The following is a 27,801-nucleotide window of genomic DNA, read 5'->3' as shown; positions in this document are numbered from 1 at the left end:
GTTGCAATTTCCTCGTTGGTGCAGCTTGGTGGAATGTTCGTGCAGGTGAGGCGAGTTGTGGGGGTCCGTGGTCGGGCTTTCGCTTTGCCCTCCAGTGCTTCGGACACTTTCCGCCACATCTCAAGCGTCTCGTCGTGGCTCTTGCAGGACAGTTCCAGAAGAATATTCCCCTGGAAATTCATCCTTACACGCTCCACTTTCTGCCGATCATCCCCCAGCTTTTCCTTGAGGATGCGCATCATCTCGTCCTGTGTTGTGTTGTTCGTTGTTTCCAACTCCAACGCATCTGGGACGCGATGCGCGCGCTGCTTCGGTTGTTTTGGTTGTTGCTGATGCTCCGGTTGCTGCCGCTGCTGATGCTGGTTCGCGTCAAGCGCCACTGTTTCCTGCTTCCGCTGCTTCCTCCGTGCCCGTCGCTTGGCCTGTTTGCTCAGAACTTTTGTCCATTCGGGTGCCGGTTCTTGAGACTTGTCCTGGTCCTGTCTGTTGCCCGTAGTCTTGCTCTTGTTTTGTCTGCGTTTGCGTTTCTTTGTCTTTTTGGCTGTCTGTGTGTCTGTGTGTTTATCTGTTATGTTGCTTGTCTCATCGTTTGAGAGGGTCAAGGGTGTGTCCGTGGTCGTGGGGATGTCTGTTTCAGAGTTTTGTGTGGTTTCGGTCTTTTTGTTTGTTTGTGTTTTGGTGTTTGTGTCTTTTGGTGTTTTTGTCATTTTGTTTGTGTGGGTCGAGGGGTTGTTTGTTTGGGTGTCCTGTGTGTTTGTTGGTTTGTCTGTTTGTGTGGTGTCTTTGCTGTTTGGGTTGTCTGATGTTTGGTTTATCTGTGTTTGTGCTTGTGTTTGTTCCTGTGTCCACTGTTTTACAGCGTTCAACTTAAGCAGAAGCTTGTTGTTGGCCTCCAAGATCAATTCCGTCGTGTGCATCAGCTCTTCCACCTCCTCTTTGGTCGGACCGGGAGACAGCTGTTTTCTGGGAGACTGGGGTGCAGGCTGGGCCTCCACGAGTGAAGACCTGGCCACTTCACCTACATTACCCGTGGACTGCCGCTCAACCGGTGTCACAATGAGTTCCGGTAGTTCGTCCACTGCACGTGGCGGTGATTCGGGAACGTCCGTCATTGTTGTTTTGTCTTGATTTCCCGTCTTTTTTTTGTCGTCTGTATCGGCAATCAAATTCAAGGTAGTCCTGAATTTGAGTGCCCAGTCTTTTGGCATAGTGGGGAGTCCTTTTGTCTTCTGTCCGTCCCGTATGTCACGGATTAAGCCAGTCAGTATCGCCATTGCCCGCTCTAAATCATTCGCGGGACTGTTGCCAACGGGGTACCGTTCCAGGAAGTCCTCCAAGCTGCGCCCAGCCGTAGATGTAACCAGTGGTCCAGCACTCCCCTCGATGACCGGCTGCAACGTCGACCGCTTTGCCAGGCCCAGTCCAACCTTCGAAGTGCTTTTCAAAGGTGCGGAAGCTTCCGCTGATGGAAGGGTTGGCACGGCCGGCGAGGAGCCTAGTGTCATCCGGCGAGTGAGTAGGGCCTCTTGTCTGGTTGACATCAACGGGGTCGCCGTGCTTAGGGAGGCCCGTCCTCTGGAGGTCACCCGGGCCGGTCCCGAGAGTCGCTTGGGCGATGCGGTCAGTTGCGACCTGGAGGTACTGCGCGTCATTGGGGCCATAGTGGAAGCAGATGAAGTTTTTTTACCTGGAAATATAAGAGCAGAGGGAAAGTGTAGTATTGCCTTTTTTGGAGGATATGGATAAAAGTGAAAGGTTTTTCCCTGGAAGAGAAGAGAGGAAGGAGAGTGTAGTATTGTTTAATTGGGTAGGAGGGGTTCTATCTGAAATTATAAGAACAGAGGGAAAGTGTAGTGTTGCTTTTTTTTTTTGGGGGGAGGAGGGTTGAATTAAGAGGTTTTTCCTGAAATAAAAGAGAAGAAGGAGAGTGTAGTATTGTTAATAACGGGGGGGGGGGGGGGGGGTAGGTTAAGCAATTTTCTGGAAATATAAGAAGAGAGGGAGAGTGTAGTATTGTTTGATAGAGGGGAGGAATTTAAGGATTTTTTATGAATAAGAAAAGAATTAGCACTGATAAGAGATAGAGAAGAGGAAAAGTGTAGTATTGTTAACAAGTGGAAGGGGATTTGGTAAATTAGTTATGAGGGGATGAGGATTTTGGCTGAAAGTATAAGAGAGGAGGAGAGTGTAGTATTGCCTTGTGGGTTTAACGGATATATGGGATGGGTGTGAGAATTTTGACTGTAAGAAAATAGGAGAATTAGAGCTGCAATTGTAGTAAAAGAAGGAGAGTGTAGTCTTGTTTATAATGTGGGGGGGGGGGGGGAGATTATAAATTAATAGTATTATTTAATTTGTGCTAAACGTGAGAGAGAAAAAATGTTGTGGATATGCAGAAGAAAATATATATAAATAGTAGTATTTTCGGATTTGGTAGGTTCAGGTCGTAAATCGAAACTGGTTTAATATTCGGAAATTTTAATTCTAGAGTGTACAGTAGGGTATTTTGAAGGGGATTTGGATTTGTCTACGGAAACCTAATATATTGTTATTTATTTATTAGAATACTTTGAGTGAAGATTGATTATTTCCAGGGAGAAAATTATTCAGGGATTAGTTTTTATGTTGATGTGATGGTAAAAGAATTAATAAGTTAAGGCTTAATTTAGGAGATATTGTGTCGGAACGGAACTCCTAGTTTGAGATTTAAATGAATGAATTAGTAAGTGAACTAATTGTTGGGTGAGTGGTGAGTTGGTTATTTGGGTGTAAGAGAGAGAAGTGACGGATGGGAGCTACGGATGGGAGAATAAGCAAGGGATGCTAGTTGATGGGGTTTTTTCCGTTACGGGTAGGAGGTAGCAAGTGTGTACGTGGGAATAAACTACCGAGCGGGAAGAAAACTACCTTGCGCATGGAAAGGGGGTTTAGTGCGTACAGTTGATTATTATTTTAGAGGGTGTGGCAGGTGCAATAGTGAATGGTGAATAAGCAGAGGATGCTGGCTGGTGGGATTTCCCCCGTTACGGGTACAAGGTAGCAAGTGCGTACGTAGTTTGGCGAGGGGGGAGAAACTACCTTGCGCGTGGGAAAGGGGTTTAGTATGTTTTGTTAAATATTATTTTAGGAGGGTGTGGCAGGTGCAAAGGAGAAAAATATTTTGAGCGTAGGGAAGTGTGGGTTTGGTCCGTGTATGCTATTTTAATATGGGTTAGGGCTAAATGTTGTGTGTTTGTGAATGGGTTTTTGCTCTGGACTTTTGAAATTCTTGTGGGTTTTCCTAGCGATTTTTAAAATGGGGACAGGGGATTTGTACTTGGGTAGGCAAGGTTTTAACGGATTTATGGTTAATGTTATTGAGTGTTGGGAATAATTTATGAATTAAAATTTCTGCTATCTTAAATGTCTAGGACATGCCGGTTTGAATCTGCGCTGGCACTTGTGGGATGCTTCGTCGCTTGAGGATCAATCTCTGGAGCACACCCACACGCACGCACAAGCACTAGGACAATTAAGTTGGGACTGGTTTTGGCAGAGGGCCGCACCAATTTGTGGCGTCGACGCCGTCCGTCGGAAATCCGCGTATTTATTGTAGAAGACAACAAATCAAAACGATTACCCACAGACGCGGTCACCTCCCAATTGATCTTAATTATCCGTTGAATCAATACACTGGCACTCACTAAAGCGGGACTGGTTTGGCAGAGGGCTTCACCAACTTGGGGCGTCAACGCCGCCTGTAGAATATCCGTGAATTATCGTGGAAGACAATAACTCAAAAAAATACGGCAATCAACAGACGCGGACGCCTCCCACTTGCACTTGTTTGCACTTAGTCGCACACGCACGCGCCACTGAAGGTTCTTCGCGCACCAGACACTTTCACGAATGTTCTCAATTTCACTAGTCGGTAAAATTGTCGCAGAAGGCAACTTAATTTGATCCAAATTTAAAATGATCCACTTAACGCAGAAGGCGATTAGAATGCCGTTGGAAATTAGTGAGAAAGAAGAGAAGAGAGAACTGGATATAATTTACAAGAACCCGTTGGCAATTTGTCGCAGAAGGCAACTTAATTGGATCAATGAATAAATTAATAAACAAAAGGGGCAGATTTTCACTGGAATCACAAGCTAACACTCGTGTCACAGAGAACACTTTATTAAAAAAGAATTCGCGCTCGTAGGGATCACAAAACACAACACATAAAGCACAGCCACATCCAATCACAGAGTAATTCGGAACGCGACACCACTTCACTGTTGTTAGCACGATCACACACACACAAGCACAATATTCCACTTCCAAGTCGCTGATGTAACACCTGCTGTGAGCACTCCACTAATTTCTACCAGAGGCACGCCAAAGGTAGAAAAAGCTTTGTAGAACTCCAATACCAAGGCGAGAGCAAAGTGTAAACACGTCTGCTCCGGTCGGCTGTTCGCAAGCGTCTTTTTGTTTAAATATATCTAGTAAGCCACAAATGGCCGAAACTTGTTTACTTGACACATTACTGTAGCGTTAAACAGCAAGTCAACAAATAAAGAACAGAAAATTTATAAAATTTGAACTAGGTATACGCAAATTGGCATCGTGAAAAGTTTCATTCGAATATCGGTAATAAACGTCAAACATTCAAAAAGTCTTCTACAGTGGTCGTTGCATTCAATGAAATGGAATTTTTTTATATATTTTGATTACTTTCGATTACTTTTTCTCTAGTTATTTGCTTGCATTTATAACATCAATATTTTAGAAAAAAAATTAAAGTTTATTTTGTCAAGTTTCACCTGCAAAAAGTTAAAAATTTATTTTCCCAAATGTCACAAAAATGTCCAACGGCGTGACATTTGTGCGGACGAATCGTCAAGCGCCGTGAATCATCATTCCTTTGCACTCGAGCCGTCGTACCGCGGTTAGCTAGAACGGGACAGCGAGAGGCAAAAAACCCCAACGCTGTGCTGAAGTACGTGCATCACTTGCACGAACAAATAAAATATCCAACGAGTAGAGAGCAAAATATGTGGGCAACTGGCAAAAAAGAAGGTATTTGCACGCGCCGAAGGTAAACGAGATTCGGTGCTTGTGTCGGATGCTTTCCTATAGGCTCCGCACACGTACAGTCACGACCACAAGCACGCGGACGGTACAGGAAGAAGTGACTCGCAAGTGAAACAATACATCATACACAAACACCCCATAGTTGGAGGAAATTAATATCGCGTACGAAAGAACAACAGGCCACGGGGCTTGTAAGTGGTAGCTGTGTTGTGGCCACTGTTGCGTGTTCTTCCTTGGTGACGTATTTTCTAGAAGTGCACGGTGCTGCCGCGCAAAACAGCATCGTGATTTCGTTTTTAGGAATGCTACGACAATGAGTGGTTTATGACGGATTAGCTACTGCCTGGTTTTATGTTCACGATTGTCCGGTGGCCGTTCAAGTGGTGAAAACTTCAACAACGTCTACTCTGTGTGTGTGTGCGTGCGTGGTGTCTAGCTAGGTGGGTGGAAAAGGGAAAAAAAGCATCAGGAAAATGCCACAGCGCTACGAATAGTGAAACCGTCGGTGGGTGAACCATTCTGCGTTCCGGATCAGCGGATCTGTAATGCCGAAAAACCGCTACGAGCTACCGTCAACCAATAGACACGGCGTACATCCAGGGTAGGAAACGCGTTCGGTCACAACCCGTTGAGAAGAGACCGCTATTTTAGCGCTTAGAACGCGCTCCGGTTCATCATATCCGGGGTGTTGCGAGAAGAACCGCCGCGTCGATATTAATTCACACGAAACACGCGGCAGGAAACGAGAATTCGCTAGTGTGGTTGAGTGTGTGTGTGTGCGTGTTGATTACACAGGTGCTCGCGACACAGGTGCCATTATCATATCGTCATCCTCCGTTCGTGGCCGCATCCACGCTCCACCGGCCCACGGCCACACATATCGACAGTTTTGAGTACGTGTGTGCTTTGACATTTCGGTTTCCACGATTGGGCGCGACAGGATACGGTTGCTCGTGGCCGAGGAGGAGGAGGAAGAGGAGGACGACGCGGCGACGGCAGACCGATCCGACGTTGAACGGGGACGGAGCTGGCCACCGTACGGTGCGGGGAAATCAAACATGACGAAAAAATCGTTAAGAAAACCCATCATGGTGCTGCGTAGCCGTAAGACGGCCATCATCAAGGACGGCGTGATAACGGTAAGATGATTATTGTAATTGACCATTGCTACTAATGTTTGCTCGGGTGTTTGTTCCGTTTAAGGGTCGGCGGGTACTCAAGAAATAATTCTGCCAAACAACTATGCAACAGTTTCTACTCTTTCATCGATCGAAGCCGCGACTTTATGGTACTGGTTCCCCCTCTGGCTGGTTGTATCAATCTTCTTTTACCGGCCTTCCGGAATGTACAATCAAATTAATACTAGCACACAAAAAAAAACAATTGGTCGGATTGTGGATGCGTGTGCTTTAATAATGCCACCCCTGGCACTGGTGTTTCACCTCGCAAATGGTAGCAATCGGTGTCTACGTGTGAGGTACGTGAGACACCGCCGAAGACAGTTTTGTGCTACGGTACGTAAGCGTACACTAATGTAATTTGCATGAACGCGAAAACCGCCCAATCTGTTGCGATGGCGCGAGGCGGAGAAGAAAAACAAACAAGTAAAGAAAATACCCAACAACGGTTAGGTTCACCTTGAAAAGAAAGAGAAACTGTCCACCGGGAAGGCTCGTTGTGGGATTAGTGCGTTTTTTTAGGAATACTGTGCGAAATTTCACTCAAGCGACCATCAGCAGCTTGGAAGGTATAGTTTCTCTCTTTCTCTTTGCTATTAGAATTTTGATTCTTTTAGTAGTTGCAAACGGTAGAAATAAAAGTACAATATATCTACCATTAATTGCTCCAAGCCATCCATAAACCAAAGAGGCTAGAGAGACGCTTAATTGATGTATCGCGATCACGCTGATGATCTTTGGCTCGATCCGATTCGATGCGTCTCGGACTTGACAATGAATACAACGGTGGTGGTAATGCTTTTTTTCGGAACCGGTTTTTACACACACATCTTCACCCTTCTTCGATCTGCTACAGCAAACAGGCTGGAACATGCATGAGGTCGCGGTTCGGTATCGGTGGACGATTACTTTCCCAAAAAAAAAAAAAATCAAAAAATCTCCATCCACAAAGCAACCCAAAAGCGTATCTGGAGATAGTACAAAGAGAATGAAATAGACGTGAACAGAGGTGTAGCAAAAACACGTTCATAAACTTGTGTCTTGAGTTACTTTCTACTTGGCACCTTCCTCCACCAGACTTGTGTCTCCCTTGTGGGGAGGGTTGCATGTTGTACGTACAGCTGATCAGCTGAATCGATGGATCCGGTGGTCAACCCACGAGATGATCGGCAAAGGCACAGTGGCTGTAGAGGTGTAGAGGACGCGTACATGAACTTGACCGTGATATTGAGCTGCCGGGCTGGAACGCCCAGAGCAAAAAACCGGAGGTTCGTAATGATAGTGCATTATCGCTCTCCCTTCCTCCGACAAAACATGTCATGACCCTGCCCTGGTTTTGCCTCTAAATCTAAACCGGGTTGCGAAAAGTGTCCGAACTTGTTGTTGCGTGTGTTTTGAGTAATAAACGCTTAAATTACCCATTAAAGGATCAGATTTAAAAACAATATTATTACTCCTTATCTTCTGTCAAGTTTGCATTTCGAGTGGTTTTTTGCACTGATCTGGTTTTGTTGTTTTGATTCGCAAGCCTTTTTTTGGGATCTAGAGAATCCGGTTTCGCGATTAAAGTCGTGTAGGTCAGTGTTCACGTTTGCTTACCGAATGGGTGGGTAGCGTTTTGCTTCATTTCTCTCACCATTCCAAGTCGGTTGACGATTGCATTGTTGACATTTTGGTTTACATTACTTTTGTACAGCTGTATGTGTTGTTTTTTCTTCTTATGTTGATGCAATTGATAATTTATATTTTCTTTTTAGAACAAACGCTTATTGTGAAATATCTGCCCACTATGGTTTGTCTTATGAAACGAAAACAAACATTCGAACCGCATTTTATGCTTCTCGCCACACATCACCACCAAAAGACGACACCATATTGCTAAAGGAATCTTCCGCGGCGAATTGGTCTGGAAATAGCATTCGGCACTGTTGCTGTATTAACCCATCAGAGCTTACCCTGTCCAAGTAACAAACAAACAAAAAGAAACTGTTTTCACAGATGGACAGTGTGGTCTGTTTGTGTGCAGTCCTTTTTTTCGTTTCGTTTTGAGAATTACGTAAATTCACCATCCGTTACTGTACGGTACGAATCTTTGCTTCGGCAAGTGCGGTTATGTTGTTTGCTTCTTTTACAGTCTTTCGACCAAATGTGACCCATTTTTTATAGTTTTTTTCCCCCGCACGGGGTTTTTTTTAATATTCTTCCTATGCTCACGAGATGAAATGATGCCTTCGAGGGATTCATCCTTTTCTTATACTAACAATGGATTTTTTTTACATGGTTTGTAATTATTTACAAGAAGCACATGATGTCCTTTTGTGGTTATTTATCTGTAATATTTTATTATCAAGAATTTTTGTCCTTAATTCTGAATGGACCCATTTTTTGTTAACAAAAGCTTAAACTAAACATTTAAAATTATCAACAAAGTCTAAATCCGCTATAAACAGGTGAACGATTTCATTAAAAGCAATATTGCAATTCCAAACATCAAAAGAAAATGGCAATTAAGTTAGGAATGAATACGAAGTCCTCAGCAGTATAGTAAGAATCAATCTGCATCTCATGCTACAATTTTTAATTGATTCCACTCACTCTGCCCTGCTCTGCTATTTTGAAGGGTACTCAGAAATGCATTACTGCAACTAATTTACAAGATAATTATCTGCACATGATGCGATGCAAAGCATAAAGCAGAACACTTTTTTATTTTCGAAGATTGAAAATTGCAAAAGGTCAACCATGTTTTCACTTCCTCTCTTTCTTGCTCTCAGTAAATGGTGCCACAGCAGTTGTATGGCAAAACATCCTGTGAAATCGATTTGGCATATCAATCCTGCACATCAATCACATCAATTGCACCAGTCGCCCGTTGCGAAAAGCCTGATCCCGGAAGCAAGCAAATGGATTTTTAACAACACAGCACCCGTTTGACCTATTTGTGAGGAGAGGGATACATTTTGTTTTGCTTTTCATTTTGCAATATCCCGATCGGGTGATCAGATGGGAAAGTCGCACGAACGTTTGGGATTGCTGCATACATGTGCTTTTGATTAACACCGTTCGATCGTGCCCGTATCGGGTTATGTTGCGAAATGGAAATGGATTGGTATTTGTTTTGTTCACCCTTTTCGCTTGCAATTTCAATTATCAACTTCGATATCGTTATCAGTAAGTTGGGTGCCCGGCGAAATAAAAAAAGAAGAAGGCGCCCAACAACGAGTACATCTTGTTGTGCCCTGTCACGATGGGCCGATGGATATGGGGCCGTATTACTCAATGCAATAATTTGTTCCCTCTTTAGTAAAAGGTAACGTTAAACCCAGGCCCCCGTCTGTGCGATAACTGGCAAATTGTTGGATTTATCTCGTTTTCTACCTCGTTGGACCGTTGGATGTTTGCGGTATAATCGCAAAAATCGCTTTGTAGCTGGTTGATTGAATCGTCGTACAGCGATTAGTCATTTTTCTGGCTCTATCGCTGCTGTACCAAATTGACCAATTATTGATTTTGTCACAGCTTTAATAAATCTTGTTCTTTATCATAATTGGTGCATGTGGGCGTTGATTCTTATGGATGGAATAAGTATGTTCATTCATTTGTAGTATGCAAATCAGATAAAAGTTTCACCAGAGGGTGTTCCTATGCAGTGCGTTACGTATTCAAGTTTTCAACGTAAATATTACTAATTGATTGAGTTCACTCGAATTACAAATTGGCTAAGCTACAACTTTCCTAGAAGCACTGGAGATGAAGAGTATAATTGGCATTTGAAAGTTAGTAGAAAAACAGTTATTTTAAAAACATTTCTTTTAAACACCTAAGGGGATGAACGCAAATAAAAGAATAAAACTTAATCCGCAGCGTACGGTGCAAGGTCTCGCCAACTTATTTTCGTTTTCGATCCAAAACGCGTCCCTTACCAGATGGTACTTCTGTAGTTCGTAAGCAACATCAAGCTGTACGGTGCTAAATTTTACATGTTTTTTCATAAAAGCTACCGCACTTGCGCTATTTGCGACGGTTGGTGTTAAATGATGGAATATGTGTGGACTCAAGTGTCATTATTTGGGTATGGCAAAGTGTAAAAATTAGCACCAGAAAGTGTGTCGAAATTTGTAATTTGTTGTTCACTGCGTGCAATTCAATATATTGAATATTCCGCAGTAATCGTACTTACTTGAAGTAATGAAATGATATTTTCTAGTGCCGGTTCCTGTTCATTCAACCGATTGTAATTTCGTGCTTTATTTATAGCAAAGATTCGCGACACTGCTACTGCCCGATATTGATTGAAATGAATTGAAGTTGATCAAACTGTTTGCCTGCTCTGTCTCTGTTGAATCGTAAATATGCTCTTTTCCACACGTCCTTGTTAGTCAACGCAGCGGTACGTCCTACGTCTGACCGCGGGCATAACAGTATCCTTCCGTCGTCGGTCTTCTCAGAACACTCCGAGCTCTTTGCGACGTTGACCGTATGCAATTGTCCTCAATGATTGAATTTGCATGGGTGCAGTGTAGTTTGCGACCGTGTCACTTCCAATTGCAATGCTTTGCCACTGGTTGCAAATACGACCAGATCTTTACTGTATGTCTGGTCTGGTCTCATATGGTGTGTGGGTTTGTCTAGAAAAAGAAGATCTGAAATGAAGTTGTTTTTGTATATTCTTAAGATATTGAAAATTTACATCTGTACAAAGGTAGTAAAAATGTTCTTATGTTTGATTACAGTTGACATATTTCAACTCAATTATAAAAGCGGAGTAAGGCAATTTCTCTCAATCAAAAGACAATTTTATGCTTCAACTTATCAGCACTAATTCAGATGAATTTAAAGTTTCAGATGCTGGAGAGCGATGGAAAAAGGAGGACAAATTTTGATTAATTTCATGCTTCCAACAAACGAAGGAGGGCTTTCGCCCACCCAGACTCCGATATGATGCTGACGCGTGACCCATACAAAACCGAGCACGTCTATGCTAGTGGCAAATGGATATGAAGGAAAAGAGCAAAACCAAGACGTTTGGAAGCAAAATCGAAACATCACAATTTTGCATCTTCGCTGCCCCGGGCGGGTGTGGAGTGGATGAAAGACCGAAGTGTGTGTCTCCTATGCTAGTTGATCGCTTTATATCTCCGGCCAATTCCAAAACCACCTAGCGCGCCATTGTTGAGTGTTGGGCGAGCTCAGCTAATTTATTGTCACCTTCTTCTCCTGGGAATGGGAAGAAGCATCGTGGTTACCCTCGTGCGCTGGCCGCGTTGACGTCAATTGTGGTCGGCTGGGCCCGTTTTGTTTGATTGTGGGGCTTTATTGGTGGTTTGCTTTTTGCCGGTGGAAACTGGTGGTCGCGTGGTTTTGCACATTGTTTCGTCGTCCCGTGTACGCACGCGATCAAGCCGAAAGATGCACGTTCGCGGTGAAACTGTGTCCGAACTCTACGGCGGTGGGCAAAATTGCATTTGCGTAGGGTGGCTGTAAGGCTCCTGTGCTTACGACGAAGGGGATTATTTATTTCCGTATTGTTTTCTTTGGCTATTTCCGCTGCGTAGCAATATGACTTCCTTGGCAAAACATGTTTATAGGGTGTAGTAGTAAATGAAACATTGATGTACATGGCTCAAACTTTATTATAATAACCGAACCTTGGGTTAGTAAAGAGTCTTTCCGGTCCTGTTTTTAGTCGCTTTGCAATTACGTCTTGTTACGCACCACCGAGTGCTGTAATCTTTAATTTCTAAGGCCGTAGAATTGTGTAGGATTAATCATTTCTAACTCGGGGGCTCTCTCGGATCCACGCCACTTGTGGCAATTAAACGCGATGAGATCATACACTATCATTTGAGCGTTTGAATGTTGCTGAGATTTTGTAAGAAAACTGATGATTATGTCGTGTGGGTGTTACGATGATAATAGTATACATGAACCAAGCGCAACAGGGTCGGGTTTGTGGAGATTTTTTTGTTGTTGCTGATGAGGACTTAAGCAGGCATGAAGTTGGGATGGAAGCAGCGCAATTATCAAGCAAATTTATTAGCACTAAGTAAACTTGATTTGAAGACGTGCCTTAGCTTCGGGTTCCACCTTGTGACTCCGTTGAATTTTGATAAATTTACTAATGTTTACATTTTGTTTTATCGTTTCAGGTAATGTATCTCAAAAGAACTATCTTATTCCACACATTTTTACCCGGCCTATGATGATGACGAAGGAACCAGCAGTAAGATATATTTATTTACATCCAGAAAAGATAAGGCTGAAGAACAAAGATCGAAGATAAGCGATGGGTAATGCTTTTTCCTTCAGCAAGATCGTACATGTTTTCGCCGCCGTTCGGCTTGTCTTCAATTTTGCAGCTTGTATTTAAAAATGTTATAATATTGTGTATATTGCGGAACTGATCTTTTTTCTAGGTTTTATAAGATTTGAGTGCGTGGGACAATTTGTAGGATAAGAAAGTAAAATTTCAACTGTAAACATAACATCGGTTTGGCACTGTTTAATTGCATCATTTGTACTTATCGTTTGAAGCAAAAACGATAAGTTCGATTCACCTGTCAGTTGTGTAGCTAGTGAGAGCGAAAGTTTTGAGCACCGTATCGTTTTGCGTTCGGTGCCCACTTGGAACAACAATATCCGCTCGCTCTCTAGTCCACCAAATAATCCCAGTGGGAAAATGTTGGCAGAGAATGAAGAACATTGCGTTGCACTCGGGGTGAATGAATGGGGGGGTTGTTTTGCGGTCCTGCACTCAAATGCACGAAGCACGAGTTCTGAGCAGCAGATGATACTCTCTCTTTCGTGGAATATACCACTAACACTTGATGGCCATCCGGCTCCCCCTCCTCCACCCGGAACGTAAACATACACCCCCATTCTTCGTCCTTCCGTTCTACCAACAAAAGTTCTGTATTGGGGATGATGGGGATGGAAAAATTTGCACCCCAATGGAGAGAGGAGATGTAACGCTCACGCGCTCACGGAAACGTCCGATCGAGAGACGGCTACGCTCTTGACGCGGCAACACGGGTCTTTTCTCGGTCAGCTTCCGACGTGGTGGCCTTCGTATAGCAGCAGTTCGTGGTTTACCATCGAACGCGTATGAAGCCGTTCGTCGTTTTTGGTTTCTTATTTTTTCGGTGAACAAAAATGGTGGAGTCTTGTGGTGTTGTTGGATCGTTACAGCAACGGTGACTGTTCACCACGGACATCGAACAACCGAAACCTACGCAGTGTTTGCCTGGCAAAAGAAACATAAATTCCATCTAGAATGGGATGAAAAACGCATCCCAGCAGCCAGAGAGAATACGAAGCAGCGAAAGGAAATTGCTTCTTTCAGAGTGTCACTTTGACGGTGGTTGTTTGAGTGTGTGAAGGCGAGAAAAGTTTTTGGTGGTTTGAAAGAATTTTCACCAGTTCATTGTTGGTTGGAGCAAACAAAGAAAGAAGAAAATTGCACCCTACGTGTTTGGTCCCACGGTGAAGATCGCTAGTGTGTGTATTCAGTTTTCCCAGTGCGACAATAATAAAACGTATACATTTCCCGTTCTGCCGTGCTTCTGGCCGTGTTAGCTAATCCGTACCAACCGTTTGGAAACAACCTGCTGTGCATAATTCTATTTCAAATCGGAAAACCTATCCATACCATAATCTTACACCTACAGTGTGAGTGCGAGAGAGAATCCTCAAAGAAAAAAGTGCAGTTTTATTAAAGAAAAAAGAATGCTTAAGCAATAATTCCTATCGTACGATTTGGTTGACAGCTCTGTGAAGAAGATAACGTAACTAGTCGATGTTATGAAGACGTAAAAAAGTATCTCTTGTCGAAATTTTAAAACGTTGTGTGGTTGCGACACACGTACTGCAGCTGATGCCTCATACTCTGCCCAAGAGACGGACATATTTGGCACGATTCGAACAACAACAACACACGGAATGCAAGGCACGATAGCACAACAGCCAGCACGGCAACAGCAACCCTGCCTGCACGGGAAACAACAACCTTCCAGAGTATGTATTAGCACGTTAGGGAATGATATTGGTGTGATATTGTGGAATGAAATTCGAAAAAATAAGGGTAAGCGACGGTATCTTTGCTGAGGCATTTAATCCTTCATGTAATTGGATTCTTTCTATGTACCCAGTAGCATATGACTAGTATTGGGTTGATAATGTACTTCTATACGTCAAGGGTCTATTCCCACGAACAGAAAGTGACAGCTAGAGGCAAAAAAAAAACAGAGTAGTTGCCAATAGGACGTTAAAAGAGGACACAAGACATAACACGGAATGCAACTGAAGGGTACCCTCTAATGGCGTTTTGAACTTAATACTAGATAATACTAAAAAAAAGGCGATCGCATAAAAGCAAGAACCATCAAAAACCTTCCTAGCACGAACCGAACACAGAACGTAGAAAGAGAGATCCTTTCTTCCTTGAATTCCCGCGAGACGACAGTTGACAGCTTATCATGCTTCATTCTGCTCACCAAAAAACACCAGAACAAAATGACGGCTTCCGGTTGTTTCTTTTTCAAGGTTCTTAATATATTTCAACTCTCTCGCTCTCTCTTTCTCTTTGACTCCTTTTGCTTGTCAGTTCTGGCACTGTTTGGCGCTTATCGTACTATCTAAAGCGACTCAGATAGGGCAGAAACACGTCGGGATGGTTGTGAAGGCGTGTTGTTGGGAAATCCGTGGTCGACAGTTGATTTCGGGTTGGGAATGAATGGGGGCCCTGGAAGATGAACGAAAAATTAGTTACAGATTTCCGCCCTTTTTGTAGTCCGGTTAGGAGGTAGCGTTTTCCTTTCGAATCAATTATGTAACAGTGTCGCCATATCGTCCTTCCGCAGATTGTACGAAGGCTCGAACGGAAGGTGCTAGTTGAAGGAATGTTTTATTTTCCTCTACTATTGATTGATTTTTCGCTTTTTGTAGTTGCTCACGCTAGCACGAGGTGAATGAGTCTGTTTCTCCTAGCAGAGTTGCAGAATAGAGGCGCATTACGTAATGTTTGTGTATGGTAAACTGTCCCGGGCAGGTATGTGTGTGCATGTTGTGCTTGGGCCTAAAACGATGAACTTATGATCTCATACGAGAGCGTTGGCAAAGGTAGCCGATCGGGATGGGAGGATGGGATGTTGTCATCACATCACGACCGATGATTTGTTGCACGGCGTCGGTTGGTGCGTTGCGAATCGTCCGATCAAGTCGTGAGACGAATAGTCTGACGTGGTTGATGCCGGCATCTTACTGGCAGCATGATGATAATGATGGATGAGTTGCTAGGAGAGGGAGTTCCCAGATCTCGCTGAGGTCTAGGTCAACCGCTTCGCGCTATTGGCACGAAATCGCTGTGTTGGTCAGCCGTCGCCTCCTCCTCTTCTAATAGCGGGAGAACATCTATTCTTTTGGCCCCTGGTACGGCTTTCTGTACGTTGACCATGGACAAGGACAGGGAAAAGCTAAGCCAGCACATATCTAGAACTAATCGAGAATCGCTTTGGAACATTGCCCCGTGATTGGAGAATAGTTTGGTTTTTTTTTGTTGTGTGTGGCCCATTTTGGGAGATAAAATATCTCGCTTTAGGTGCAGAAAGCGGGTGTTTCTGGATATCGATTTTGGCAGCAGTTACTGTTACTCTCTATACCAGGTTGCGGATTAGTTTTGCTTTTGGACGCAACAAAAAATAGAGACGATAGAAGATAAATGAATCCGTACGAAGACAACATGGCGCTAGTTCTTTTGGCAAAAAAACTGAGGTTGATTTGTTTTTTATCTATTTGCACTAGAGATACATTAGATAGAAGATGAGGATGGTTGTGTATAATATAATAAGAGGAGGTTCTTGAAGTTTGCCCAAAGTATTGTGTAGAAAAGTTTCTTAATATTTTTCTAAGCGTAAATTTCTTATTTACACCTGTTTCTAATATCGTATTCTCGATAGAATATCGTGCCATCTGCTTTGAACCGCATGCCGTCTGCTCCGAATCGAGTGTCATCACCTTCGAAAGCGTGCCAGTACGGTTGAATCGTGTGCCACTACGTTCGAATTTGACAGCTTGAGCTGAATGGATTGCTGTACCAAAACAAAACAAACGCTTTTGGTAAATGATTCGCAAATATTGTATTTTTTTTAATCGGTTATCGATAGCTAAACGAATAAGCTATGGATTAATTACATTTTGTAACCAATTTTCATCAAACGGCTAAAAAATAGACAAATTGTCAACAAACAACAAACATGCATCCAAGCAGCTGTCAAATTCGAACGATTCAACCGTACTGGCACGCTTTCGAAGGTGATGACACGCGATTCGAAACAGAAGGCATGCGGTTCAAGACAGATGACACAATATTCGAACGTAGCTGGAAACAACTGTATATTCATTTTGGCAATGACTTAGTCTTGAACATTTAATGAATTTTCTTATAAATCCTGTGTTAAAGAACGTTATACATCTGTAAACGTTTTTTTGTGCTATTTTTGAGAGTAAACATATTTTGGCACTCGTTCGCAAATGGCCTCCGGATATTAAACAAATTTGCTTTGCAAGTAAGTTCTTTTTTTTTTCTTTGGAACCTCGAAAATCAGAAAGGATTAATGTGGCGTATATTTAATGTCAATTGGCAGGCGAGCACCTGCATTATCGCGAATGCTAATAGGATTAGCTGCATGTGATACGAAAACTACCCGAATGTGTCGCTGGGCAGGCCACAATCGATGTGCTAATGGGTGACAATGATTGTTTGGTGGTGTGGGCGACCCGACACGTAACGATCGCGTCTGACTTGTAGTCGCTTGTAGAACCATTTCAGCAGTAGATGATCGCTTGCGGTAGAAATTATTCCGCTTGTAAGCCAACGAATAAACCTTTTGCTCTGCCACCTTCAGCAGTGTTGCATATTTCATGAGATTTCCCCAAAAAAAAAACAGTAGAAGCATAAGCACCTTTTGTTTAATTATTTTGAACATAATGCGGCGTTTTTGGGGAGGGTTTTATCGGTTTCGGCGTGTCCTTTATGATATTTGTTCTTTCAGCGTATTAACCTCAGTTTGGTGGGTTTTGCTTCCGTGACCAATCGTCTGGACTTTTCCTTACTCCGCAGTGGGAGTTTTCACTACGCCAAACGGTTTGTTTGCCGATGTAGCAATCGCTTTACACTATCGAACGCCAGATTTACCTTTGTCATGTTGCGCTAACCGCGGCAATATGTATTCCAATTCATTTGATTGTAGTTACTACACCATGGCGACGTGTTTTCGCGATGGAATATCAACCGGCGGTCCGGCTTGAGTGGATAGCGTTCCGGTCAATATTGACAAAACCCTTAGCACACCGCCATCTTGGTGAGTGGATTTGATGGCGGAAGGCGAAGTACGGGCTCTAGTGCTCTACTTCCTGGCTTGTCTGGTTTAAGTGTTGTTTGGATTGGTGGTCGATAAAAAAGGGGGAGAACCTGATGGAACAGTCCCCCCGAAACCCGATGGAGATGATTGTGTTTGAGCAACCATTCAAAGGAAAGTGCTAAATTAGCACCTTTTTGCCTCGGTGAACATTGTAAATGGGCATGAAATTTTAAACCGAACGGCGTTTTGAGCGAGATCAGTAAGGACCGATTAATTTTAATGGAGTTTGTTTTGTGTCTGGACATGCCGGTCTTGAGTTTCCTTGAAACTAACGAATTATGGTAATTTTATAAGGAAAACGTGTTAAGTGTAATCATTGAATAACAAGATATTAATGATGAATTTGGTCGAGAGAGATTTTATGAAACGCTCTCAAAAAATACTTTAAATTTTTAAGCTACAAAAAAAAATGTTTGAATTCATCTTTCAATGGAGGCGCCTGGTGCTGCTTGGAATAATGAAGTTTAGTTTTTGTCTCCATTGTTTCCCTTTATTGCACCGGACGACACACGGCTAGTGTATCGTAATTTAATGCACCATTCTGTGGCTTCACTGTTTTTTTGCCTTCGATTCTACTCAGGGAGGTGATTCCGTAAAAGTCACGCCCAACCCATTAATCAAATAATCTACATCTTTCGGGTGATGTTTTTTTCTTCCTTTACCTTTTCTGTAATGTTTTTTATTGTCATTCTCTTGTCTCTTGCATGGAAAAGTTCCTCGTAAGCACGAATGCGACCGTATGGAATGTCTCGAAGCACATCATTATGAGTTGGGTTTTGTGATTTTGCCCTCCCGTTCGACAAGCGCAAGGAGAAGCAAAAAAAAAACACGCGAATGAACCAAAGTTTTGTTTTACATCTCTTTGCAAGTAACGTGCAAGATTTTGGGGCATTTGCATGGAGAGAGAGAGAGAGAGAGAGAGACGAAAAACGAACGATGGAAATGTATGCAAAAAAAATGATGAGGTGTGTGTGTTTTGTGTTTTGTGCATTATCATTATTATTATTCTTTTTATTACAACATTCCGACAAAGTGGAGCTCTCGTCTCGAAAGTAAGCCGGGCCGAGAAGAAGTATACAACCCAGCTGCGAGAAATATCAACCCACCCCATGATTACTGCAGTTTGCCGTGTCCTTATTTTGCGGTTTTCCACGGGGCCACTCTTGGGAAACGGATATCGGTGGTTGGTCGGATATCGGTCGATAAACGCTTCCATGTGCGTTATCTGTAGTTGTGTGTGTGTTTCACAGAAATTGAGAGCATTAGTGGCACGAGCGCCGGGTCCTGCGGGTTCGTTGTACCGTGGGTCGAGGACATGTGTCGTTAGAATTTTCTTTATTGGAAAGCGATTTCTTGACGGCACCATTGATGGCGCACCGAATGCTTTTTTTTGAAGCCCCAAAACGAGTCGAAATCGTTATGGTTGGTGGTCTTTTGGGGTCGGCATCGTACATCAGTATTGCTGTGTTCGAGCGTGCTCACGTATGCTTGTTTTAGGGTGGGAAAAATCACAATAAAAGATGTGACATTTAATGGCATATTCATAATACTATTTTATTATTGCTTTATACCAACAAAATGACAACATTGTGCGATTCTTTCCTGGCCATACATGCGTGTGGGGTTGATGGTTTCGATTTCCTTCGATTATGGTGATGGCGTCATCGTTTGAAAGGGAAAAAAAAGAACACCACAGGCGGCACCTATGCGTGTCTGCTGTGAGTGCACGTGCACCCGGTTCTCAGGCGCAGACCTTGAGAAAATCGCTATCGACAGCTGTTGTAAATTACTGCTCGCTCGCTGGATGATGGCGTCCGTCCGGCCCCGTAAGTGCTTCGGAAAACGCAACCGAACACATACGGACACGGAACAGTCGGCAGCAGTTAGCGTGAGGGGTGCCCTTATTACTGCTATTGGTCTAGCACAACCGGATCCATCTTGTCCTTTGGGCCACACCGGGAGGGAGCAAGCGAGAGAGAGCCAACGCATGTACATTTCCTTGTGGAGTCGCGAGAATGGGACCATACGAAAGGGAAAGGGAATGTTCCAGCTCCGACAATCCGTCGGAATCCGATGGAATGTGAGGCAACGATTTTTTTTTTGCTTCTCTCCTTTGGGACATGCGCATTAGTAGCTCTTCAAGGGTTTCGGCACGGTCTTACGGGAACCGAGTAATGGGTGATGAACTTGCTGTCGTTGAGAAAAACCATGCCGTTTGGTTTCCACAGTTTAGGACCATTTCGGGTGGTGGTGAACTGGGCTGTCTGTCTCTCTGTACGGTTCTTTCGCCGTACGCCCAGGAGCCAGGTTTGTTGATTTCATTTACGAATAGAAAATGCCTATTTCCGCTTGAAGTTTGTGTGTGTTATAAAAGAAGAAACCCGTTTGAAACACACAAACCATTTCAGCATACCGAGGTCGTCACAACTTCCGTTGGCATTGGTTGCGAGATTCGAACCAATTTAAATGCTAGAATCTGTTCTGGCCGTTTGAGTTGCGTCGTAAATTGAGGCATATTTTTATATGTAAACTTTCCGCAGTAACAATTAGTCTGATTGCTTCCAGACATTTCCACAGACCATTTTTATTTGAAGCGGCCTCTGAAGTCTGCCAAGTGGAGATGATCTCAGCCGGGGGAAAATTACTTATCGTATGTTACTTTAGTGCTGCATAATCGTTAGAGCTGCAGGATTTACGCTAATTAACAGATTGCTGCATCATGGATCATAGAGGCTCATTTGTGAGTTATGATGATTGGCTTTATGAATTTTGGAAGCTTTTTATGACGTTGGAGAATGTTAGTAATTGTATATTTATTTTATAAAAAAGATATTCTTAAATTTAAAAAATATCTCTTTTTAATAGAATAAGCTCGGTTTAAGTATAGATTCAGGCGAAAATGTCCTGCTCGTTTAATAATCCAATTTAAAATTGTTTGATTTGTTTAAAAATTTAATTTGATTATTAAAACAATCGGTTCGAGCGCTGAGCCATTGCATATATCGTATTGCAACATAAATACATGTGAATAAATAGATTTTATTATCGTAAAAATCACATATTTTGACCTCGGAAATGTAATTCCCCAAAATGTTTGTCGTATGCTTTAGTGTTCTCTTCTTCTCTCTTCACAAAACGCTTGTTTTCCGTGCGAATTGCGTCGAGATTAAGGTGTTTTTGCGCTAGCCCCGAGTGTTGTAGTCGCCTCCTGCGGTAGAAGGTAATGCCCCCAGGAGCATCATAAAACATAATTCCGTAACGTATCATAAATCGTTTATCGTAGCCTGCCCCGGTCAGCCGGCTTTTTGACAGTTTTTGGGTCAAGGATGATGGGAAAATTTACTGGTTGTGGATGAAATTTGATCTGTTCTCTGTCGGTGCCGGTGTTCTGTCCAGTGTATTGTTGCGCGGCGAAATAAAATACACGGCGCGGAGAAACTTCCGACACTTCGACCCAGACGGATTTTGGCTTCAATTACACTTGTCATACGATTGTGCTTCTTTGGAACTACCGCTCTCGGGGGCGAAAACATGTTTACCGAGCAGATGATGGTGGTGTGTGCCATTTTTATGGGCTTGGTAGCAAATGTTGGGTGTTAAAAGCCTGCCTCGAACAGGGATACATGGCGCGGTCGACGTGAGGAAGCGGTTCTTTCAATTGAGAGCACAGACCCACGGTTGGCCTTCAGATTCTGCGATGCTTTGCAGAAACAAAACATAATCCAACTGAATTGGTCCGATTTTACTTTGATTGTAATCAGTTTGAATGCTCAATTTAAAGCGTTAAAGTAGATGTGCTGCTCAGGTTATTTTAACCGGAATTAAAATACTTTCTTTCGTACAAGAATACTACGCAATTGCAAACACTTTTGTGATCGAAACTTGTTTCTTTCTCTAAGAAGGAGAAAAAAGTCAAAAGCACAAATATTGACAGCGGAGAAACTTTCCCCACGGACTTAACATGAGTTGGAAGCAAGCAAATCCTCAGTTTCTTCGGTTCGGACACGCCAAAATACTTGCCCGTGGTGTTTCTGCTGGCAATAAATCACAACTTCGCTGCTGTAAATAATCGATCCAAACAGCGCGACAGTTCGTGACAATCGCAGGTCTTCAGCACGTTTGGCAGAACATGCGAGTCACGAATGCGGTGACCTGCTGCGAGTGTAGCATTATACGCCGTGCGGAGTCCCTTTTGGGCTTTGATTGGTTTTCCAATAATCGTGCAAAAAAGAGACCGAACTACTTCCAAGCGTCTAAGCGCGTGCGGGACCGATGCGATGCCCACCCGACTGCTGCTGCGGATTTTCGGTGGACCATCTCGTGCATCGCTACTGCTGCACCCAGGTGCATTAACGTAGCCTCAAGTCAATGCAGCACTTTCGTGGCAAGGTTTTCGAATTTTAGGCTAACATTAGGAACCGGACGAGGAAAAGGGAATTGTTTCGGTTTTTTGTTTCTTTGTTTAAACTCCATTTTCGGTGCAGAACTTTGAGCTACCTTTCGTGATTACACCTTTCCGTGACTGTGTGGTTTAACCCCGGCGGCCATAGGTCTGCACTGCACCGGCTAACCGCAGTTGAAGCGTGCCAATTCCTTCAGAAGTCAACCATTTTATTCTGTAAACCACTACCGGGTGGTAGTGGTTTACAGAATAAAAAAAAATAATATCCACTCAGTAACTTCCGACGGTTGCGAGTTCCGGTATTTATGTACCAGTTGGTAATGTTTTCCAACTGTAAGAAACTTGAGTGAAAACAAACTTATTGCAACAAATTCGCATTAAAATATATCAAATTTAAAATTTTTGTTAAATTGTTCAAAAAAATGACAGAGGGTAAGCCTTATGAAATTTTCAATTATTTATATTGTTTTTATTTTTTTATAATTTTTTATTCTTTTTTTTGTTTAAAACATTATTTGAGTGAAAAGAAACTTATTGCAACCAATTGGCATTAAAATAAATCAATTTAATTTTTTTTGCAAAATTTCTCAAAAAAAACGTAAGGGGTAAGCCTTATGAAATTTTCGAGTTGAAAATTTTTTAATATTTTTTTTTGATTTTTTATTCTTTTTTTAATTTAAAGCATTATTTGAGTGAAAAGAAACTTATTGCAACAAATTCGCATTAAAATATATCACATTTATAAATTTTGCTAAATTGCTCAAAAATGAGGAAAATCTTACACTTTCTCAAACAGGGTATGGAACTTGGTTCCTCGAATAACTTCCGACACAGACATCTGAGAGCATGGCCGTTCAAGAAGAAAATGTAGCCATTGGTGCCATCTATCGACCACAAGTTAAAGATTGGCGATCCGTTGGATACCGACCGAGTTATAGGCAAAACTTGTTGCAAAAATGAGGAAAATTTTACATTTTCACAAACAGGGTATGGAACTTGGTTCCTCGAATAACTTCCGACACAGACAACTGAGGACATGGCCGTCCAAGAAGAAAATGTAGCCATTGCTGCCATCTATCGACCACAAGTTAAAGATTGGCGATCCGTTGGATACCGACCGAGTTATAGGGAAAACTTGGTGAAAAATTATACCTTTTGAAATTTTCAAATTGTTATAATTTTTCTATTTTCTTCCGATTTTTTATTCTTTTTTTAATTTAAAGCAATGTTTGAGTGAAAAGAAACTTATTTGAACCAATTGGCATTAAAATAAATCAATTTAATTTTTTTTGCAAAATTTCTCAAAAAAAACGTAAGGGGTAAGCCTTATGAAATTTTCGAGTTAAAATTTTTATTAAATTTTTTTCTGATTTTTTATCCTTTTCTTAATTTAAAGCATTATTTGAGTGAAAAGAAGCTTATTGCAAATAATTTCGCATTAAAATATATCAAATTAAAAAATCTCTTTTTGTTATCACGTAATGTACTGGTTGTTCAGTGTTTTCTCCTTTAGAATTATTCTCACTACACTGAACAGTCAGTTTTATTGCTGGTTTATGCATTTATCAGCAGCATTCAACGCATGTTAAACAGCAACTGTTTTAGTTTTTGCACTGAACGGGAACTAGTTCCCGACTCGTTTGTTTCAGATTTCGCCGTATAAAGCAGTATTGCAGCTTTGATTGCATCCCGAGAAGGCGTTTCAGTGCAATGTTTTATTCATCCAGCGAACATAATGTGTCGTGCCAACGGTAGTAAAGCCTACCCGGCTTGTTTTGCATCTCATCATCCCTCTGCTGCATTAGAAAGCAGCGTCGCCAACTTCCGCTCTGTAGCCACCCTTCAAACAAACTTCTCTCGGTGTGTTTTGTTTTCGATTTTCATTATCTCGATGCTGGAAATGAATGATGACGGGGGTGTGTGTATGCATATTTTGCCAGCTGGGTGTTGTGTGTTTTTTTTTTTATTCTTTGCTCTCTTTCTATTATCCATTTCAAAGTTAATCACCCTCTGGCTTGGTAATGACGGTCAAGCTTAACGCCCTCTGTAGGTAAGTGAAGCCTACGCGCTACAGTTCGGGGAGTTTTGTTATTTTTCATTCGTGCTTTTGATTGCTTTTAAGCTCAGGCTGAACGTTGAGCGTTGGTGTCTTTAGCATAGATTTAGCAAAGAAAGCAACCTGAACCCGAAGAGGTGTTTATTCTATGTTCTTAGGAAGAATTTTCCACAGGAAAGGATTTTTCCGCCATGTTGGGATGGTTTCCCTCTGTAGCAACATTTTCTTTTGCCGAGGGTTGAACATGAAGGATGGAATCACAATAAAATTCATGCAAAGCAGGTTAAAAATAGAAGATATGCAATCATTTAGGTTCCCATGGGCAAACATTTCCAATGGGTGGTGTATTTAAATTTGGGGTGCTTTCGTACTAAAGATACCGTTGCTATTCCCATATTCGGATTAAATGCGTTGTTTCTTATTTAAACTAACAAATCCTCAATCACCATCTATTTGTAGGTGAGCAATCAATGCGTCTGAAGCAAGACGAGACCTCGAAAGAAAAAAACACTCGAACAAAGAAGCGAACACTGTACGGTGTGCAATTGTGAAGAAGTATATAGATCGTTAAATTCAGTGCCTCTCAACCAATAATACAAGCAAGCAGCAAGAAATCCGTTCAATTTTCACTACAATTCAGCCACCCAACAGTGGCTCGGTGCATAGTCTAGTTTTGACGAATTAGCAGTAGAAAGGTACGTTGCAGGTACGTGAAAGCAGGTTGTTGGAAGACGTCCAGAGGAGTCACACCGGATACGGAGCACAATCAGTATCACCACATTGCTTAATTTGGCGAAGAGAAGAAACAGGAACAGACACAGTACTTCCTGAGCAGACTGAAAGCTTTAACACGTGAACGGCAGGGGCTGCGTTCGATCTGAACTGGATGCAGTGTGTTGAATACCTTGCGTAACCGAACCATAAATCTACCGAAGCGAACCAGGTGAACCACAAAACGGCCTACAGAAACAGAAGTATATATTTTTATTGCATTACGTTGTGTGCCTGTGGTTGTCTGCTGGCTGTCGAAGACGTTTGGAATTCATTCGAGCAAAGAAACGCCAGCAAGAATTGGATTGGTGGTGTGCAGTAAAGAAGCAACGGCCCAGCGTACTATTCCCGTCATACCTCAACCTTTAACCTGTACGACTGTAAGGACAGCAGGAGAAAAAATAGTTATTTTTTCATCGACTATATTCGACAAGTTCCTACGCGACGCGAAGCGATATTTTTTAAAATACATTGCGCTTGCGATGAAGATATAAAAATTCAAAGTAAAACCATCAGCACAAATCATTTCCCGAAACGAAAACCACACGTCCCCGGTCCGATAGTGATAGGTCGTGGTCGTGAAGCTACATCTGTCAAAGTACGGCGTTTTGCAAACGTGTCAATAAGAGGCCACCGTGCACAAGCCGGGTTCGCAATTCCGTCCGTCCGGTACGGTTGATTGGCGTCGGCGTCGGAAGTTAGATGCGTACGGTACGAAATCGGCTAATGTACATAAACGCACACCGAGAAGATTTAACCATTCGCCCGTCGTACCATGTGTGCCGCCGTACTGTGTTATCGCGCATGGTGTTAATTTTAGAATCGATTCCCGCGGCACAACCTGAGGGACGAATTTATCCGCAAGCACAGTGAACGGTGCGCGGTAACGACCGGGACGACCAATTCCGTACATGCTTGTTAGCCACACTCTCTCTGTGTGCTATTTCAGCAAGACGTATGCATAATCACGCCACTGGCAGATGGCTACCTGGTGGTTGAAGGACAGCAAATGAGCAGCGAAAAAATACTAGCAACGCTAGCAAAGTTCGCAGAGCGGGAAATTCACGCATAAGCTGTAAATTGCATCCCAAAAAAGGGAACACAGCTGCTTTCGCGTTTCGATACACAGCAGGGGAACGAATATCGAACAAGATCTATTTAAGACCCACAAGCATTACTAGTTAAATGAGCCCAAGTCGCTGTCATTATTGTTATCACTGTTGTTGTTGTGGCAGCGGAAGCCGGAATAGAACCATTAGCAGCAGTAGCGGACGGATCGGTGGCCGAGGTCCGCTTGGCTGGATGCAGCTTTGGCAGCGCAAAGTAGCAATCGCTGGCAGCAGGGAAAAGTTTGCCGATTAACCGTGCGGCGCCGTGTACCAAGCAGTGGAAAAAGGGGGTCAATTCGTTGGTAAAGCGAAGGCAACGGTATAGTACAAGTGATGGAGCATTCGGCAAAGTTGTTGGCCGGTGGTGCGGGTGACGCCAGCACGGAAGAGTCGCACGTCGTGGGTGAGGCGGCACCAGCAGTTCCTGGTGTTGCGTGTCATCCGAGCCCGCAGCTACGGCCAGCAACCGGAAATGCAAGTGATGCGGTAGTCTGTGATAGAAGTAACGTGGTTACTATGGAAGCAGTTGGCGAAACCTTACCACTGTCCGGGCGTTCGTTGGATGCAGAGCTGGGGGAGGACAACTGCACCGATACGGATGATCAGAATAGTAATTATCTAAGCATTAGTAATAGTCGCAGCAGTAGCTGCTTTGACCTACCTGGAGAGTGCTCACCAATGATGGGCGCAACGAGATTGCCGATGTCGAAAGCAGACGAGAGCCGAGTAACGCTGGTTAACGAAAGGTATATACAATCGGTAAATGCCGCCGTACCTGCGCAATCCCAGCGACAGGTTCAAGTTGCTGGGAGTAGTAAGATTTCTGGGTCAAAGCAACGACTCGATTACGGTGAGGAGGACGCCGAGGAGGAAGATGACGATGAGGAGGATTCGTCGATGTTAACGCATTCAGCCGCAACGACGGCAACCGTTTCGTCCAACAAATCCCGTATACTTGTGGCCTCGGAACAGCAGCCCGGATGTTCGGGCAGCAGAGGTCCGGATGCTGGCGTTTGCTGTAACATCGTGGACAATCCGGTCAGCGATACGGCCACGGCGATCGACGTCGGAAGTACGGGTAATAGCGCACAGGATGGTACGCGCACATCGGCGGCAACTGGGACGGCTAATGGAGTTGTGGCCGGTGGCAGTGGAAACCCACACAGCCGTGTCACGACGACTCCCTCAAACTTAAGCAATTGCAGTGGCCTACCGACTGTCACCGTGGTGCAGCTGAAGCAGAGCAAAAATCTCATCTACTTCCTGCGATTGATCTTCAATCACTGTAAGGTTGGTAGTCCCGGGGGGGTTATACGATTGGAGGAAATGTGTGTCATTTGTTCATGGCAAATGGCAAATGCTATGCTTCCTTGCGTCACTCTGCGAGTTATTGTTTTGGTGCGTTTTATTTGCCGCTCTCATTGTGTCCTGTGCAGCACGGGCATGTCGTTATTATTTGCTCGGTTCTCTTTTACCAAGTGACAAAATTCCACCAGAGGTACTGAGCGCAAATGCAACTTCATCGGGTTTCTGATTTACCTACAGAAAAATGAAAGTAGACAGGGGAATTGAAATTTGCGGTTTGCGGATTGCATGTAGACATGGCTGTGAACATGTTTTTGGGGAGTTTGGACGATGAAAATTTAAATTGATGTATGTGGATGTAGTCTTTTCGTGGTTTCTGGTAAATCCTCTACCGGATTGTCAATGCTGATCAGTGATTATTTTAGAATTTTGTTTCGCACTATAGCTTGTATAATATGTTATGTTAAGTTTGTACGTTGTAGATGTACATTCAAAATACTTG

At 43.1% G+C, this 27,801-nt stretch overlaps 1 protein-coding gene across 8 annotated transcripts in view; it reads left to right on the top strand.

Moving 5' to 3' along the window:
* The first annotated feature begins 4,874 nt into the window (after positions 1–4,874).
* LOC125768631 (hippocampus abundant transcript 1 protein) overlaps positions 4,875–27,801 on the top strand; it is a 30,294-nt gene continuing 7,367 nt past the window's right edge. For 5 of the 8 annotated variants that reach the window (XR_007418928.1, XR_007418926.1, XR_007418927.1 and 2 more), the window contains exons 1-3: positions 4,875–6,200; positions 12,389–14,252; positions 24,574–27,284. Coding sequence is in view for 5 of the 8 variants with exons in the window: in XM_049436583.1 (XP_049292540.1) it covers positions 26,328–27,284 (957 nt within the window). In the remaining 3 variants the exon portion in view is untranslated. The remainder of the gene's footprint in view (positions 6,201–12,388; positions 14,253–24,573; positions 27,285–27,801) is intronic. The other 3 variants (XM_049436584.1, XM_049436586.1, XM_049436585.1) reach the window with 3 other exon arrangements.

Source organism: Anopheles funestus, chromosome 3RL (genome assembly GCF_943734845.2).
Source record: "Anopheles funestus chromosome 3RL, idAnoFuneDA-416_04, whole genome shotgun sequence".
Classification (NCBI taxonomy): Eukaryota; Metazoa; Arthropoda; class Insecta; order Diptera; family Culicidae; genus Anopheles; species Anopheles funestus.
This window is presented reverse-complemented; position numbering and strand designations above follow the sequence as displayed.